The sequence below is a fragment of the Schistocerca nitens genome, chromosome 4, assembly GCF_023898315.1.
Source record: "Schistocerca nitens isolate TAMUIC-IGC-003100 chromosome 4, iqSchNite1.1, whole genome shotgun sequence".
Taxonomy (NCBI): Eukaryota; Metazoa; Arthropoda; class Insecta; order Orthoptera; family Acrididae; genus Schistocerca; species Schistocerca nitens.
In genome coordinates, this window is record NC_064617.1 from 502,034,795 (window position 1) to 502,052,833 (window position 18,039).

The following is an 18,039-nucleotide window of genomic DNA, read 5'->3' on the forward strand; positions in this document are numbered from 1 at the left end:
GGAAGGAGAGGGAAAGACGAAAGGATGTGGGTTTTAAGGGAGAGGGTAAGGAGTCATTCCAATCCCGGGAGCGGAAAGACTTACCTTAGGGGGAAAAAAGGACAGGTATACACTCGCACACACACACATATCCATCCACACATACAGACAGACACAAGCAGTTGTGTCTGTATGTGTGGATGGATATGTGTGTGTGTGCGAGTGTATACCTGTCCTTTTTTCCCCCTAAGGTAAGTCTTTCCGCTCCCGGGATTGGAATGACTCCTTACCCTCTCCCTTAAAACCCACATCCTTTCGTCTTTCCCTCTCCTTCCCTCTTTCCTGATGAGGCAACAGTTTGTTGCGAAAGCTTGAATTTTGTGTGTATATTTGTGTTTGTTTGTGTGTCTATCGACCTGCCAGCGCTTTTGTTTGGTAAGTCTCATCATCTTTCTTTTTTTATATATATATATATATATATATATATATATATATATATATATATATATATATATATATATATATGATCCGGGGCTGATGTGCAGAGCAGTCTGAGTTATAGTGGGTAGTCTTCACGTGACCCGTGTTTACATTTAGTGATTTTGCTGTTTCCCCTTCATTTACTCTCACGTCAAATGAAAACAAAACGGATATCTGTGGCTGGGAGCTATCAGTTGAATTAAAACACATTCACATAATTACGGAAGGCTAAAATATGTTATTAGTTTCAGATTTTATTTTATTACCACCTTTCTGGCAGTCAAGCATTAATCGCCTTGCAGAACAGTGAAGTTATTTGTGTCTGTTTGCTAAAGAAATTTGACTTTTATTAACCTTTTCCGCAGAGGCAGTCAATGTATTTGAAAGGAAATGTTTAATTCCACAGTGCTGGCTAGTTTTAACTGTACGCTGCATTTCAAGTGCATTTTTTCATCTTCTAGCACGTATGGCATTATGTCATAATAAAGAACGAAACATGATATAATACAGTACTGGTTGTCCAAGAAAATTTACATCCCGAAAACCACACTGAAAAGCTTAATATCAGGTCGAAGTCTACTTCATTGGGAATCAGGACATACGAATGTGCACTTTAAGTATGCACTTTAAATGTGCACATTTTAGTATGGTTCACGAAATTGCGATGCTCTTGGTGTATCCTCTGATGTCTTATTTCTTTTATGACATAATGTATGATCTTCCAATGTTTTACACGTACGTACATACAGGCTTCCTGCGTTGTGGAAGCTGTGCAAGTGCAGTGTCACCTGTTTTCTGGCATTCTCTGGCAACTGCTGAAACAAACCTATATGTAACAGGTCGTGGGAAAATATTGCGAATGGTGGTTTAAAAGGTGTTACTTTCAAAGTAAATATCCTTTTACATAAGTTGAATTATGTGCGAGAATGTATCATGAATTTCTTAAATCACAGAGCGTTTCACTCTCATTTAAAAATCAACTCTTTGTTTGATAATGAGCCATTTAGAAGAATCTCGAACCCTAAAGATCAGACATTTATGTCATTATTAAAAATTTTACTGGCACATTTGTGTGATATATCTTAAAGTGTAACACACACATAATAGATCAACATTATATGCGAAAGCTTAGCTTCTCATGCAGCTTATTAACCTTAGAGACCAATATTGTATGTGAAAGCTTTGCTTTTCTTGTAGCAACACTTTGTATATTAATTTAAACTTTCCCTGTTTGTGCGTTCGTGCTACTTAATAGTGATGTTGCTGTTGGCTGACTACATCACATGTCCTATGCTCTGAATATCCGCTTTCATCGGCTGGCGAGATCACGTGACATGAGCTACGACTGGCTTACAAAAGCGCATCGCAATCTCGATTTCAACGATTCAGAAAGTAACATGCGGTGTTTGGTGGAATTCCAAGGTATACTTTCGTAATACGAAAATACACAGCGTACATGTTGCTGCACATCAAAGATATTTCCAAAACGTGTCTTTTTCCCTGAGTTTCATTTTCTAAAGTGCTGGAAAATTCTACACCCATGTATAAAAGTATAACAATTCAAAGGAATGGTAAGTTTTGCAGTTCCGAGGGAAAATGTACTGTCACTTAACTCGGAAAAAGTGTTTTTTCACATGGGAGAAAGTGTATTTTTAGCCGGGATATCCGGGAAAAATCTGGGAATTTTTTTTCCTTGTCCATGTATACACCCTGCAGGCACATCGGGTGGCTCTGGGGCAAGGAGGGGGAGGTGAGCGGAGAAGGAGAAAGACAGTTGGGTGCCTTGGCAGAGGGTGGCACTCAGTGATTGGGGGAGGGGCATTTCGGGAACAGAGAATGAGTTGTAGAGATGACTCCCATCTGTGCAGTTTTGAGTGACTGGTGGTGGAGGGGAGGGACCAGATGGCCATGGCTCTGAAGCAGCCATTGAAATCAGGCATGTTATCTTCAGCACTTCCTCTTCATCGCACTGTGTCCCAGTCCCATGGTGAACTGAGGCATGCCGCGATGCAATTCGTGCACAGAGACGTGCTCTCCTCATTTTTAACCATCATCCTACGATGGTAAACTGCATTCGTTATAAACAGCGTGGACAGTGTCATCGAGTCCTTCGGGGCAGCAAAAAAGCTAGCTGGATTTCGTTTACTAGTTCTCATAACAGTTCTACTCCCTCTTCCATCATGTGGGTCAACCTCTGATGGCTCTCTGGAACTGAAGTCTATTCCCCAATTTCTGGCCAACAGTAGTAGACCATGTCATAGTGTGGACCCAACTGCTATCTCTAACACCTTGGGCTGCTATTTTTCCGAGATATCGAGCTCCATGCAGTATCACCCTGCTTTCTCCATCAGAAATGAGTTGAGGAGGCTCTGCCGATACCCTTCTCTTCTCAGAATCGTGAGTGCTACTATGCCGCCTTTACTATGAGGGAGTAGGTCATGCTCTCACTTCAACTTGATCCTCCGCCCCAGGGCTGGACAATTTTCACATTCGGATGTTGCAGAACTTTTCCCTTGCAGGCAAGCACTTTCTCCTTCATATGTACAATCGCATCTGGGCAGAGTGCACGTTTCCCAGATGCTGGCATGAAGCCACTGTCATACTCATACTTAATCTCGGTAAGGACAAACAACTTCCTTTTAGCTACTGCCCTGTTTCTCTCACCAGCTATGTTTGCAAGGTTATGGAACATGTGAATCATGCCTGGCTGGTATGTTGACCTGAGTCTTGCAATTTACTAACCACTGCACAGTGTGGATTTTGAGCGTGCCGTTCTACAGTTGATCATCTCGTCTCTTTGTCAACCCATGTCCTGAATGGTTTTCTGCGGAAGTACCAGACTGTGTCCATGCTTTTCAATTTGAAGAAAGCCTATGACACCTGCTGGAGGACTGGTATCCTCCATACTCTGCATATGCAGCTTCCATGGCCGCATGCCCCGTTTCCTTCAGGAATTTTTAAAAGATTTAGTTTTCATGGTATGTGTGGTTCTGCCTTGTTGGACACCTTTATCCAGGAAAGCCATGTGCCTCAGGGTTCCGTCGTGAGTGTCATCCATTTTGCTATCACCATGATCCCTATAATGGCCTGTCTCCCGTGAGCATCTCTGGCTCCCTTTCCGTTGATGATTTTGCAGGCTATTGCAGTTCTCCACAGACTTGTCTCCTTGAGCAGTGTCTTCAGTGATGTCTTGATCACCTTATATTATGGAGTACAGGCACTGGCTTTCATTTTTCCACTGACAAAACCATTTGTATGAATTTTTGGCAATGCTATTTGTTTCTTCTGCCGTCTTTACATCATGGGCATGTTGCTCTTTTTCCTACATTGAAACTACAAATTTCCTGGGGTCATGCTCGATAGGAATCTTTCTTGGTTCTCCCACGTGTGTTACCTGTCAGCCCGCTTTACGCGTTCCCTCAGTGTCCTATGTGTCTTCAATGGCACTACCTGGGGAACAGATTGAACCGCCCTCCTCCGTTTGTAATAGTCCCTTGTCCGTTCAAAACCAGACTGCGGGTGTTTCATTTCTGCATTTGCACGTGTGTCCCTCCTATGCCGTCTCAATACTATCCACCATCATGGCATCAGTTGGCCACTGGCGTCTTTTATAGTAGCCTGGTTGAGAGTCTGTATGCAGGAGCTGCCAAAGTACCACTGCCATACCACCGTGACTTTCAACAGATATGCATGTCGTTTGTCTGCCATGCCTGGCCATCCATACTATTCCTCCTCCTTCAATGATTCCTTTGATGACTAGTGTGGGGCGCGTCCGTCTTCTCTGTTACCTCCTGGAGTTTGCTTTCAGCTCTTGCTCCGGCAGCTTAATTTCAGGCTACCTGCCACTTTCCTGATGGGTGTGAATCCTTCACCACCTTGGCTTCGTGCAGCGACCCTTGTTCACCTTTGCCTTCATTTGCATCTTAAGGACACTGTTCAAGCCTCGTCCTATCATCATAAGTTTCATGACCTGCACATGGAACTTCACGATAATACCTTTGTGTGCACTGATGGCTCTTGAACTGACCATGGTATCGGGTGTGCCTTTGTCATTGGCACCGATGTATTTTGGTATCAGCTTCCGGAACACTGCTCTGTATTTACAGCAGAGTTCTTCACCCTGTATCAGGCTATGCAGTACATCTGGCAGCACAGGCTTTTTAATTGTTTCTTCTGCTCCAACTTTCTCAGTGCCCTTCAAAGTGTCTATGTGCTCTTTCTCAGTGCCCTTCAAAGTTTCTATGTGCTGTACACTGTCCATCCCTTAGTGCAACGGGTCCAGGAAAGCTGTCACTTGCTCACTCTTGATGGAGCCACTGTGATGTTTATGTGGGTTCCTGGTCACATCGGTCAAACAGGAAATGAGACCACCGTGACTGCTTCCAAGGCTGCAGTCCTCATACCTCGGCCTGCTGGTTCTTCCATTCCCTCCGATGACCTCTGTGTTGCCGCCTGTTAGCAGGTGATGTTACTCTGACATCACTACTCCACTTGTCCTCTCTTCATGGGAATAAGCTCCAGGGAATTAAGCCTCTCCCCGCAGCGTGGATGACCTTCTCTCAGCGCTCTCACCATGAGGAGATCATTTTAGGTAGGTTTTGTATTGTGCACTGTCTTTGTAGCCATTGCCAATTTTTAGTGGTGCTCCCCCACAACTTTGTGCTCATTGCCCTCAACCTTTGACAGACCGCCATTTCCTGATGAAATGCCCTTTTCTTTAACCACTTACATTACCATTGTGTTTCCCGCCTGAGCTATCCGCTGTTTTAGAGAACGATGCGCAGGCTATTGACCACGTTTTACTTTTTATCTGTCATAGAAATATGGCAAAGAACACTTAATCTTTAGTTCAGAACCTCCATTTCTCTATGACATCTTTTATAGCCTTTTCTCCATGCCCCTGTTTTTAGTTTTCTTTCCATCCGTCAGTTGGCCGTAACATGCAGTCATTTTTAACTCCTCCCTTTGTCTTCGTGTTCTACGGTTCTGACATGTGTGCATATGACCGTAGTTGTTTTTGAACCCTAAACAAAACCAACCTTCCCCAGGTCCCTTCGTAAAGCACCAGCCTTTCAGCGGAAGAAAGGACAACCATAGACAATGTGTTGCTACAAATGCTAGTGACTACCAAGCAGAAGGTCCCTGCCCCCCCCCCCCCCCCCTCTTTTTTTATCAGTCCTTCTGACGGCTTGATGCGGCCTGCCACAAATTCCTCTCTTGTGCCATAACACTTGCAACCTACATCCTCAGTTATTTGCTGGATGTATTCCAATCTATGTCTTCCTCTACAGTTTTTCCCTCTACAGTTTTTCCCTCTACAGTTTTTCCCTCTACAGCTTCCTCTGGTACTATGGAAATCCTTCCCTGATGTCTTAACAAATGGCCTATCATCCTGTCCCTTCCCCTTGTCAGTGTTTTCCACATATTCCTTTTCTCTCCGATTCTGCACAGAATCTTATCATTTCTTACCTTATCAGTCCACCTAATTTTCAACATTCACCTGTAGCACCGCATCTCAAATGCTTCAATTCTCCTCTGTTCTAATTTTCCCACAGTCCATGTTTCATTACCATACAATGCTGTGCTCCAGACATACATTCTCAGAAATTTCTTCCTCCAATGAAGGCATATGTTTGATATTAGTAGACTTCTCTTGGCAAGATATGCGCTTTTTGTCAGTGCTAGTCTGCTTTTGAGGTCCTCTTTGCTCTGTCCTTCATTGGTTATTTTGCTGCCTAATTCCTTAACTTCATCTACTTTGTGACCATCAATCCTGATTGCAGGTTTCATGCTGTTCTCATTTCTGCTACTTCTCATTACTTTCATCTTTCTTCGATTCACAGCCAATCCATATTTTTTACTCATTAGAGTGTTCATTCCATTTAGCATATTGTGTAATTCTTCTTCACTTTCACTTCGGATAGCAAAGTCATCAGCGAATCATTGATGTCGTTTCACCTTGAATTTTAATTCCCCTCCTGAACCTTGTTTCAATTTCCATCATTGCTTCTTTGATATAGAGATTGAACAGTAGGGGAAGACTGCATCCTTGTCTTACACTCTTTTTTTAATCCAAGTGCTTCGTTCTTGGCCGTGCACTCTTATTATTCTCTCTTGTCTCTTGTACATATTATATATTACTCATCTCTCCCTATAGCTTACACCTACTTTTCTCAGAATTTCGAGCACCTTGCACCATTTTACATTGTCGAGTGCTTTTTCCAGGTTGACAAATCCTATAAACATGTCTTGACTTTTCTTTAGTCTTGATTCCATTATCAACCACAATGTCAGAATTGCCTGTCTTGTGCCTTTACCTTTTCTAAAGCCAAACTGATCATCATTTAGCACATATTCAATTTTCTTTTCCATTCTTTTGTATATTGTTCTTGTCAGCATCTTGGATTGTGTGATGATTCTCACTCGTGTCAGCTCTTGCAGTCTTTGGAATTATGTGGATGATATTTTTCCGAAAGTCAGATGGTATGTTGCCAAACTCATACATTCTACACACCAACTTGAATAGGTGTTGTGTTGCCATTTCCCCCAATGATTTTAGAAATTCTGATGGAATGTCATCTATCCTTTCTGCCTTATTTGATGTTAAGTCCTCCAGAGCTCTCTTAAATTCTGATTCCAATTCTGGATCCCCTATCTCATCTGAATTGACTCATGTTTGCTCTTCTGTCACATCAGACAAATCTTCACCCTCATGAAGGGCCTTCAATGTACTCTTTCCACCTATCCGCACTCTCCTCTGCATTTAAGAGTGGGATTCCCATTGCACCCTTAACGTTACCATCCTTGCTTTTAAAGTCACCAAAGGTGGTTTTGACTTTCCTATATGCTGAGTCAGAACTTCCGACAATCATTTCTTTTTATATTTCTTTGCATTTTTCATGCAGCCATTTCGTTTTAGCCTCCCTGCACTTCCTATTTATTTATTTCATTCTCAGCGACTTATATTTTTGTATTCCTGGGTTTCCTTGAACATTTTTGTACTTCCGTCTTTCATCAATCAACTGAAGTATTTCTTCTGCTACTCATCTACTCCTGACTACGCCTTACACTCCAGTGTCTGCTTTGGAAATTCTGGCCATGTTGCTATCTAACTGAAATCCTTCCATATCACTCAGCCTTTTCCAAGTATATCTTCTCCTCTTGTGATTCTTGAACAGAGTATTCACTATTACTAGTAGAAATTTATTGCTGAAGATAGTCTTTCTCCTCTCTCATTCCTTGTGCCAAGCCCATATTCTCCTGTAACCTTTTCTTCTTCTCCTTCCTCTGCAACCGCATGCCAGTGCCCCATGACTATTAAATTTTCATCTCCCTTTACACACTGTATTACCCTCTCAGTATCGTCATACACGTTCTCTATCTCTTCATCTTCAGCTTGTGACGTCGGCATGTACACCTGAACTATCATTGTCGGTGTTGGTTTGCTACCATTTCTGACAAGAACAACCCTATCATTGAACTGTTCACTGTAACACACTCTTTGCCATACCTTTCTATTCATAACGATTCCTACTCCTGTTATACCATTTTCTGGTGCTGTTGATATTACCCTATATTCATCTGACCAGAAATCCTTGTCTTCTTTCCATTTCACTTCACTGACCCCAACTACACCTAGACAGAGTCTTTGTATTTCCTTTTACAGATATTCTAGCTTCCCAACCTTATTCAAGCGTCTGACATTTCACACCCTGACTCCTAGAACATTGTCCTTTCATTGATTATTCAATCTTTTTCTCGTGGTCACTTCCACCTTGGCAGTCTCCTCCTGGAGATCCAAATGGGGGACTATTCTGGAATTTTTTGCCATTGGAGAGATCATCATGACACTTTTTCAACTACAGGCTGCATGTCCTGTGGATACATATTATGTGTCTTTAATGCTGTGGTTTCCATTGCCTTCTGCATCCTTATGCTGTTGATCATTGCTGATTCTTCTGCCTTTAGGGGCAGTTTCCCACCCCAAGCACAAGAGAGTGCCCTGAACCTCTGTCCAATCTTCCATCCTCTTCAACAAGGCCATTGGCAGAATGAGGGTGACTTCTTATGCCAGAAGTCTTCGCCAATGCTGATTATGAACCACGCTTTGAAGTGTTGGTGGGTTTCAAACCTGGGACCGAGAACATTTTCATTACTAATTAGAGATGCTACCACTGGACCATAGGTATCTGTTTAATTCACCTATAAACTCTGTCAGATTGATCCCATACCAGAAAAAAAGACTGTCCATTCTCTCTCTGTAAGGCTGGTGTTAGGAAGAGACCTGGGGAAGTCCAGCAAAATCTCCAATCCCTGCTTTGAGCCTTTGCTCCTTCCCAGGACCTCTCCCCGAATCCATTTTCTTCATCATCCCTATGACGCCTGGCACACCCACCTCGTATATGCTCCCCAAAATCCACAAACCGACCAACCCTGGATGCCCCATTGTAGCTGGTTATTGTGCCTCCACTGAAAGAATTTTGTCCCTCATTGACCAATACCTCCAACCAGTTGCCCAAAATCTAGTCTCCCATGTCAAATATACCAACCACTCCCTTCACTGTCTCTCCACCATCCCCACCCTTTTATCTCCTGGGTCTGTACTCGCAACTGTTAATGCCACTTCCCCGTACACTAACATGCCTCATACCCATGGTTGTGTTGCTATTGAACACTATCTTTCACAATGTCCTTCAGACTCCAGACCCACTACCTCATTCCTCATTCACCTTACTAACTTCAATCTAAAACACACAACTACTTCTCCTTTGAAGGGAAGGTATGCAAACAAATCCATGTAACTGCCATGGGCACCTGAATGGCATCCTCTTATGCCAACATATTTATGGGCCATCTCAAGGAAACCTTCCTGGTCTCTCAAAACCCCAAACCCCTGGTTTGGTACATGTTCATTGATAATATCTTCATGATCTGGACTCAGAGCCAAGACACTGTGTCTGTATTCCTTAACAACTTCAGCACCTTCCACCATCCACCACACCAACACCATCCACTTCACCTGGTCCTCTTCAACCCAGCATGCCACCTTCCTGGACATTGGGACATTGGCCATCTCCTCTCTTATGACTCCATCTAGACCTCTGTCCACATTACACATTAAACACCCCAACCACCGACAGTACCTGCATTTTGACTTTGACAGCTGCCATCCCCCCCCCTCCCCCCCCCCCAAAAAAAAACACCTCCAATACAGCCTGGCCACCTGGGGATGGCATATCTGCATTCACAAGAACTCCCTTGCCCAGTATGATGAAGTTGTTAAAAAGGCTCTCAAAAACAGGCACTATCCCCCAAACCTAGTCTGCAAACAGATTTCACATGCCATTTCCTCACACACCCCCAATTCTCCCAGCACACACAAGAAGCAGCTACAAAGGAGTGCCTCCCTCATCTCCCGATACCACCTTAGACTGGAGCAACTGAACCACATCCTTCATTAGGGCTTTGATTACCTATCACCATCTTCTGAAATGAGGAGCATCCTACCCAAGATCCTTACCAAAACTCCTAAAGTGGTGTTTGGTTCCCTTCCAACCTCCATAACATCCTTGTCCATCTCTATACCATTCCCAATCCCAACTCCCTTCCGCAAGGATAATATCCCTGTGGAACACCCAGGTGCAAGATCAGTCCAGTCCACCCACCCAGCACTTCCTATTCCAGTTCTGTAACAGGCTAATCCTACCCCAACAGAGGCCAGGTCACATGGAAAGAAGCCATTTTTATGTTGGTATGACTACCAGCCAGCTGTCCACCAGGTTGAACAGACACTGCCAAACTACAGCCAAGAGCATGTTAGACCACCCTGTGACACAACATGCAGCTGAACATAACATGCTTGATTTCAGTGGCTGCTTCACAACCTGGACTACCTGGATCCTCCCCTCCATCACCAACTTCTCTGAACTGTGCAGATGGGAATTATCCTTAAAACACATTCTCTGCTGCTGAAATTATCCCAGCCTCAACCTCTAGTAACCTACCGTACCCAGCCTCTCCATCCAACTGTTTCTGCCCCCTGTGTCCTATCACATCCTTTTTACTCATGTCCTCCACCCTCATTGTGTGCCGCCCTCTCCCAACTCCCCATCCATCATTCCCCTATCCTGCTTCTCTCCTTCTGTGCCTCTCCCACCTCCCTGACCCACAGTCTTCTGACGCTGCACCTTGCAATTTTGTCATGTTTCCGTCTAGCCCATGCACACACTGCCAGAGAGTGCTCTTCTCTCCTCCCACCTGTACCCTTCTCTCCCTCCCCCTCCCTGCCCCACTTCAGATTGCTGCTTTCATTCAACATGACAGCTGCATTCCGGTGTGAGCTGACGGAGATTGCGCTCAGTTGTGCATGAAGTGTGCTTGCTTGTGTGAATTTGTTCATGTTTTCTCTTCTGAAGAAGGCTTTGACTAAAGATAAATGTGCAGCAGTCCTTACAGTCTGCCTGTCTGAAACTCACTGTGTCATCTTTAGGTGAGTAGCACTCTATCCTTTTTGTAATATTGTCCATTTTAACTTAAACTGCACTCTAGACTTAATTATAGTGAAGGTTTTCTGACATGCTAAATGTAGTGTATACAGGTGGTGTGAGTTCTCAGTACCGAGCGAGGTGGTGCAGTGGTTAGCACATGGACTCGCATTCGGGAGGACGACGGTTCAATCCCGTCTCCAGCCATCCTGATTTAGGTTTTCCGTGATTTCCCTAAATCATTTCAGGCAAATGCCGGGATGGTTCCTTTGAAAGGGCACGGCCGATTTCCTTCCCAATCCTTCCCTAACCTGAGCTTGCGCTCCGTCTCTAATGGCCTCGTTGTCGACGGGACGATAAACACTAACCACCACCACCACCACCACCACCACCACCACCAGTTCTCAGTAAAGAGGAAATGAGCATTGCAACAAAAAACTGCCAGAATCTAATTGAAGGTTGTATCCAAACCCAGAGAAGGTAGCTTGACAGATTCCTGTAATGACTTCTGGAAACTATAAAACTCCATCATCATCTCATCATTAGCTATTTATCTTCCACTGCTGGATGTAGGCCGCTTTCAGACTTCTCTGTACATTTCGACTTCAGCCTTCTGTGTCCAAGTTTGTCTTGGTTCTTTCTTTATTTCATTGAGTTGTCATCTAGGTCCTTTCTTCCCACGAAAAATTCAACACAGGATCTCCTTAGTCTCTCTCTCATCATTTATCTCACTATGTGACCTGCCTGTTTTTGTATCTCCATCAATAATCTTTGCCACTTTCCAATCAGCTTGCTAATTGTACTTTATTTTGGCCTTACTGTACTTAATCCTTTTGGCCTTACTGTACTTAATCATCAGTTCTGCTGTCATACTTGCTCTGTTCAGTCCCTCTGTCCTTTGCTGAAGGCTTTGCAGATCTGAAGCAAACAAAACAACCTCATCTGCACATTAAAAGGGATCCTAATTTTTGCATTCCAGTTTAATGAGTTGGAGACCTATTCCAAGACTGCAGAAAATAGTTTTTGTGAAATTGAATCATCTTGCCTAGCTCCTGTCTCAGTTCTGAACTTTTCTCTCGTTTGATGCAATGAAATGGAAGTTGTTAGCCTTGTGGGATGTATTATTCAACAAATTGATGGAGATATATTATATTCCTTGCTTCTCACATGCTGTCAGGGCAGATTTTATTTTTCATTCAGTGTAGGTGTTCACAGACAGTATTGGTGAATTTTGTTTTGTGGGCATCAGCCCATGGTCTGAGGCTTATGTCTGTAACGTATTCCAAATGCATGATGAAGTTACAGGTAATCGGGATAACTGAACATGCATTTTTGTCTGGTATAAAATCACATCACTCACCTTGAAGATGGAGTTGCTATTTTGAGTTGTCTGATGCACAGAGTGTAAGAATTGTCTGATGAAAAGAGCTAAAAGGGGAACGGAAATCCTCAATGAAAAATAGTTTGTATAATCATACCACCAGTGTTCAGTGAGCATTGCTTCGCTCCCAGCTTCAGGCAGTGTTGGCTTCGGTCACACAGCTTGAGGCTGTTGCCAATGGGCATCACTGTGGGGGTCCGGATGGGGGTTTGTCAGGGACGGCCAGCTCGTCCCACGCATCCCCCGATAGGACTACGACTGTGGCTGCCCGGGATACTGCCCACATTGAGGCTGATCCCTCACCTGTGGTAGAGTGGGAGGTCGTCTCGAGGTGTGGCAGGGGGCGAAAGACATTCCGGAGGGCTGAACGGAAGGCCTCTCCAGTTTGTCTGACGAACCGGTTTCAGGCTCTGTCTCAGGCTGATACTGATCTTCGGCCAGTCGTGGCTGCTTGTCCTGTTCCAGAAGTTGCCCCTCAGTCTGCAAGATCCAAGCGGTCGCAGAGGGTGGGCTTACTGGTAGTTGGGAGCTCCAATGTCAGGCGCATAATGGGGTCCCTTAGGGATATGGCAGCAAGAGAGGGGAAGAAAACCAATGTGCACTCCGTGTGCATACCGGGGGGAGTCATTCCAGATGTGGAAAGAGTCCTTCCGGATGCCATGAAGGGTACAGGATGCACCCATCTGCAGGTGGTCGCTCATGTCAGCACCAATGATGTGTGTCGCTGTGGATCGGAGGAAATCCTCTCTGGCTTCTGGTGGCTATCTGATTTGGTGAAGACTGCCAGTCTCGCTAGCGGGATGAAAGCAGAGCTCACCATCTGCAGCATCGTTGACAGGACTGACTGCGGACCTTTGGTACAGAGCCGAGTGGAGGGTCTGAATCAGAGGCTGAGATGGTTCTGCGACTGTGTGGGCTGCAGATTCCTCGACTTGTGCCATAGGGTGGTGGGGTTTCGGGTTCCGCTAGATAGGTCAGGAGTCCACTACACGCAGCAAGTGGCTACACGGGTAGCAGGGGTTGTGTGGCGTGGACTGGGCGGTTTTTTAGGTTAGATGGCCTCGGGCAAGTACAGAAAGAGCAACAGCCTCAAAGGGTGCGGGGCAAAGTCAGGACATGAGAGGACCAAGCAGCAATGTAATTGTAAACTGTCGAAACTGCCTTGGTAAAGTACCGGAACTTCAAGCACTGATAGAAAGCACCAAAGCTGAGATCGTTATAGGTACAGAAAGCTGGCTGAAGCCAGAGATAAATTCTGCTGACATTTTTACAAAGGCACAGACGGTGTTTAGAAAGGATAGATTGCATGCAACCGGTGGTGGCGTGTTTGTCGCTGTTAGTAGTAGTGAAGTAGAAGTGGATAGTTCCTGTGAATTATTATGGGTGTAGGTTACACTCAACAACTAAGCTAGGTTAATAATTGGCTCCTTTTACCGACCTCCCGATTCAGCAGCATTAGTGGCAGAACAACTGAGAGAAAATTTGGAATACATTTCACATAAATTTTCTCAGCATGTTATAGTCTTAGGTGGAGATTTCAATTTACCAGATATAGACTGGGGCACTCAGATGTTTAGGACGGGTGGTATGGACAGAGCATTGAGTGAGATTATACTGAGTGCACTATCCGAAAATTACTTTGAGCAGTTAAACAGAGAACCGACCCGTGGAGATAACATCTTGGACCTACTGATAACAAACAGACTCTGTAAGTGCAGAGCAGGGAATCAGAGATCATAATGCCGTTGCAGCATCCCTGATTATGGAAGTTAATAGGAATATAAAAAAAGGGAGGAAGGTTTATCTGTTAGGAAGAGTAATAGAAGGCAGATTTCAGACTACCTAACAGATCAAAACGAAAATTTTTGTTCTGACACTGACAATGTTGAGTGTTTATGCAAAAAATTCAAGGTGATCGTAAAATGCGTTTTAGACAGGTACGTGCCGAGTAAACCTGTGAGGGACGGGAAAAACCCACCGTGGTTCAACAACAAAGTTAGGAAACTACTGCAAAAGCAAAGAGAGCTTCACTCCAAGTTTAAACGCAGCCAAAACCTCTCAGACAAACAGAAGCTAAACAATGTCAAAGTTTGCATAAGGAGGGCTATGCGTGAAGCATTCAGTGAATTCGAAAGTAAAATTCTATGTACCGACTTGACAGAAAATCCTAGGAAGTTCTGGTCTTACGTTAAATCAGTAAGTGGCTCGAAACAGCATATCCAGACACTCCGGGATGATGGCATTGAAACAGAGGATGACACGCGTAAAGCTGAAATACTAAACACCTTTTTCCAAAGCTGTTTCACAGAGGAAGACCGCACTGCAGTTCCTTCTCCAAATCCTCGCACAAACGAAAAAATGGCTGACATCGAAGTAAGTGTCCAAGGAATAGAAAAGCAACTGTAATCACTCAACAGAGGAAAGTCCACTGGACCTGACGGGATACCAATTCGATTCTACACAGAGTACGCGAAAGAACTTGCCCCCCTTCTAACAGCCGTGTACCGCAAGTCTCTAGAGGAACGGAAGATTCCAAATGATTGGAAAGGAGCGCAGGTAGTCCCAGTCTTCAAGAAGGGTCGTCGAGCAGATGCGCAAAACTATAGGCCTATATCTCTGACGTCGATCTGTTGTAGAATTTTAGAACATGTTTTTTGCTTGAGTATCATGTCGTTTTTGGAAACCCAGAATCTACTCTGTAGGAGTCAACATGGATTCCGGAAACAGTGATCGTGTGAGACCCAACTCGCTTTATTTGTTCATGAGACCCAGAAAATATTAGATACAGGCTCCCAGGTAGATGCTATTTTCCTTGACTTCTGGAAGGCGTTCGATAGAGTTCCGCACTGTCGCCTGATAAACAAAGTAAGAGCCTACGGAATATCAGACCAGCTGTGTGGCTGGATTGAAGAGTTTTTAGCAAACAGAACACAGCATGTTGTTATCAATGGAGAGACATCTACAGACGTTAAAGTAACCTCTGGTGTGCCACAGGGGAGTGTTATGGGACCATTGCTTTTCATAATATATATAAATGACCTAGTAGATAGTGTCGGAAGTTCCATGCGGCTTTTCGCGGATGATGCTGTAGTATACAGAGAAGTTGCAGCATTAGAAAATTGTAGCGAAATGCAGGAAGATCTGCAGCGGATAGGCACTTGGTGCAGGGAGTGGCAACTGACCCTTAACATAGACAAATGTAATGTATTGCGAATACATAGAAAGAAGGATCCTTTATTGTATGATTATATGATAGCGGAACAAACACTGGTAACAGTTACTTCTGTAAAATATCTTGGAGTATGCGTGCTGAACAATTTGAAGTCAGTTGCCACTCCCTGCACCAAGTGCCTATCCGCTGCAGATCTTCGTGCATTTCGCTATAATTTTCTAATGCTGCAACTTCTCTGTATACTACAGCATCATCCGTGAAAAGCCGCATGGAACTTCCGACACTATCTACTAGGTCATTTATATATAAAATTAATTGTTGGTATGGCGGGTACCAGGTTGAGATTCATTGGGAGAGTCCTTAGAAAATTTAGTCCATCAACAAAGGAGGTGGCTTACAAAACACTCGTTCGACCTATGCTTGAGTATTGCTCATCAGTGTGAGATCCGTACCAGATCGGGTTGACGGAGGAGATAGAGAAGATCCAAAGAAGAGCGGCGCGTTTCGTCACAGGGTTATTTGGTAACCGTGATAGCGTTTGTATATGTTTAGCAAACTCAAGTGGCAGACTCTGCAAGAGAGGCGCTCTGCATCGCGGTGTAGCTTGCTCGCCAGGTTTCGAGAGGGTGCGTTTCTGGATGAGGTATCGAATATATTGCTTCCCCCTACTTATACCTCCTGAGGAGATCACGAATATAAAATTAGAGAGATTCGAGCGCGCACGGAGGCTTTCAGACAGTCGTTCTTCCCGTGAACCATATGCGACTGGAACAGAAAAGGGAGGTAGTGACAGTGGCACGTAAAGTGCCCTCCGCCACACACCGTTGGGTGGCTTGGGGAGTATAAATGTAGATGTAGATGTAGATGCGTAAGTCTTTCCTCATGGTCATTTGTTTGTCTCAAAAGCTAGCCTAATCATTTATGGTGATCTCAATTGCCTTCTGAATGTTGCTTTGCATAAAAATTCTACGTTCCTGTGATTATTCAAATCTATGCCACCAATAAAAAGTACTGATAAAATATGTGTTTACCACATCTCAAAGTAAGTGCATCACTTTGGAAAATAATATTATGTAATTATAGTTTGCTCCATTTTTAAAGTTGTAAACAGCCTACCTTCTACTTTTCTCACTTAATTGGTTTAAAACAAGTCATGTTCATGTTGCATACACCTTTGAATATCAAAATTCCTGTTAAAGGGGTAACACATTTCATAAAATTTTATTACCTTTGCATTATGTCACTGCTTTCCAGATGAAATTGTTGCCCGTGCAGTGCAGTCATTCAGTGAAGGTGTGTGTGAACTATGGCTTACTTCTGAAGATACTGGCACTTATGGTAGAGACATTGGATCCAGCCTGCCAGAGCTGTTATGGCGATTAGTACAAATCATTCCACAAGGTTGTATGATGCGTGTTGGTATGACAAATCCTCCTTACATCCTGGAGCATTTGGAGGTAATTGAAAATAATTGTATTACTCCTTTCACAAAGTAAATTTTTATTTCTTTCATTCATTTATTACTATAAAAAGGCAAAAGGCAGAAATGAATACTCTCTGTGTTTCAATCAGAGCAACATCTTTGTGTTAGCAGGTGGTACATAACAGAAAAGGGGATGAAAGAACACAGTCAATGAGAAGTACCCCATTGTCCATAAGATTCCAGATTTCAAATAAAATCATCATTCTCACATTGCAAATTTATTAAAGCTATATTGGAGCTTTATGGGACATATGTTAACAGTTATAACATGCATTTTAGTTGCTACTTGAACGATATGATTTGTGTGTATATATTATAAGTATATATCTGTTTCCTAGGAAATAGCAAATATTCTGAACCATCCAAGAGTATATAGCTTTCTTCATGTACCTGTACAATCAGGAAGTGATTCTGTACTAAGTGACATGAAACGGGAATATTGCAGAGCTGATTTTGAGAAGGTTGTAGACTTTCTCTCTGAAAGGTATGTTATAAAGCTTGTTTTTAATACACAGTACAAGAGCATATTTATTATATGTAATTTTGTGCAGCATGTTTAATTTATTTTTTTATTATGATTTTTTTGTGCATTTTAAAAATCCCATGTCTTGCGCCTTACCCATCAATAACCTTGGTGACATCTAAATGGATATTTAGTCAATCTTTTTCAGTAATTAAATTAGGGTACTGACTTCAATAAGTGTTATGTACTGCAGGTGACTCAAGGTGCTAATAGGTCTCCATGGATATCTCAAGCAATGCTGTCTACAATTTTTCCCATAACTATTGAACTGAGTATAGTGGAGGACACAAACAGTTAATATGTATGTTCAGTTGGATTAGAAAACATTGAATTTCAGGACGAGAGAAGTACCTAGATCTCAAGAAAGACTATTTGCAGAAAAGTGGAACAAGAAGTTACATGCATTCTGACCAAACCAGCTCATACAAACAGCATTAATTATTAATTGTATCACTAGTATATATGATTACATCGTTAGTAGTCATAGAACAACAGTTAACAGCATTTGTAACAATAGAGGCTTGCTAATTAATGGGG

At 43.3% G+C, this 18,039-nt stretch overlaps 1 protein-coding gene across 2 annotated transcripts in view; it reads left to right on the forward strand.

Annotated features, from left to right (window-relative positions):
• The window catches only part of LOC126251342 (threonylcarbamoyladenosine tRNA methylthiotransferase), a 135,707-nt gene that overhangs the window by 96,806 nt on the left and 20,862 nt on the right, over positions 1-18,039 (forward strand). For both annotated transcript variants that reach the window (XM_049951706.1, XM_049951707.1), the window contains 2 exons: positions 16,751-16,953; positions 17,318-17,463. In XM_049951706.1, the coding sequence (XP_049807663.1) occupies positions 16,751-16,953; positions 17,318-17,463 (349 nt within the window). The remainder of the gene's footprint in view (positions 1-16,750; positions 16,954-17,317; positions 17,464-18,039) is intronic.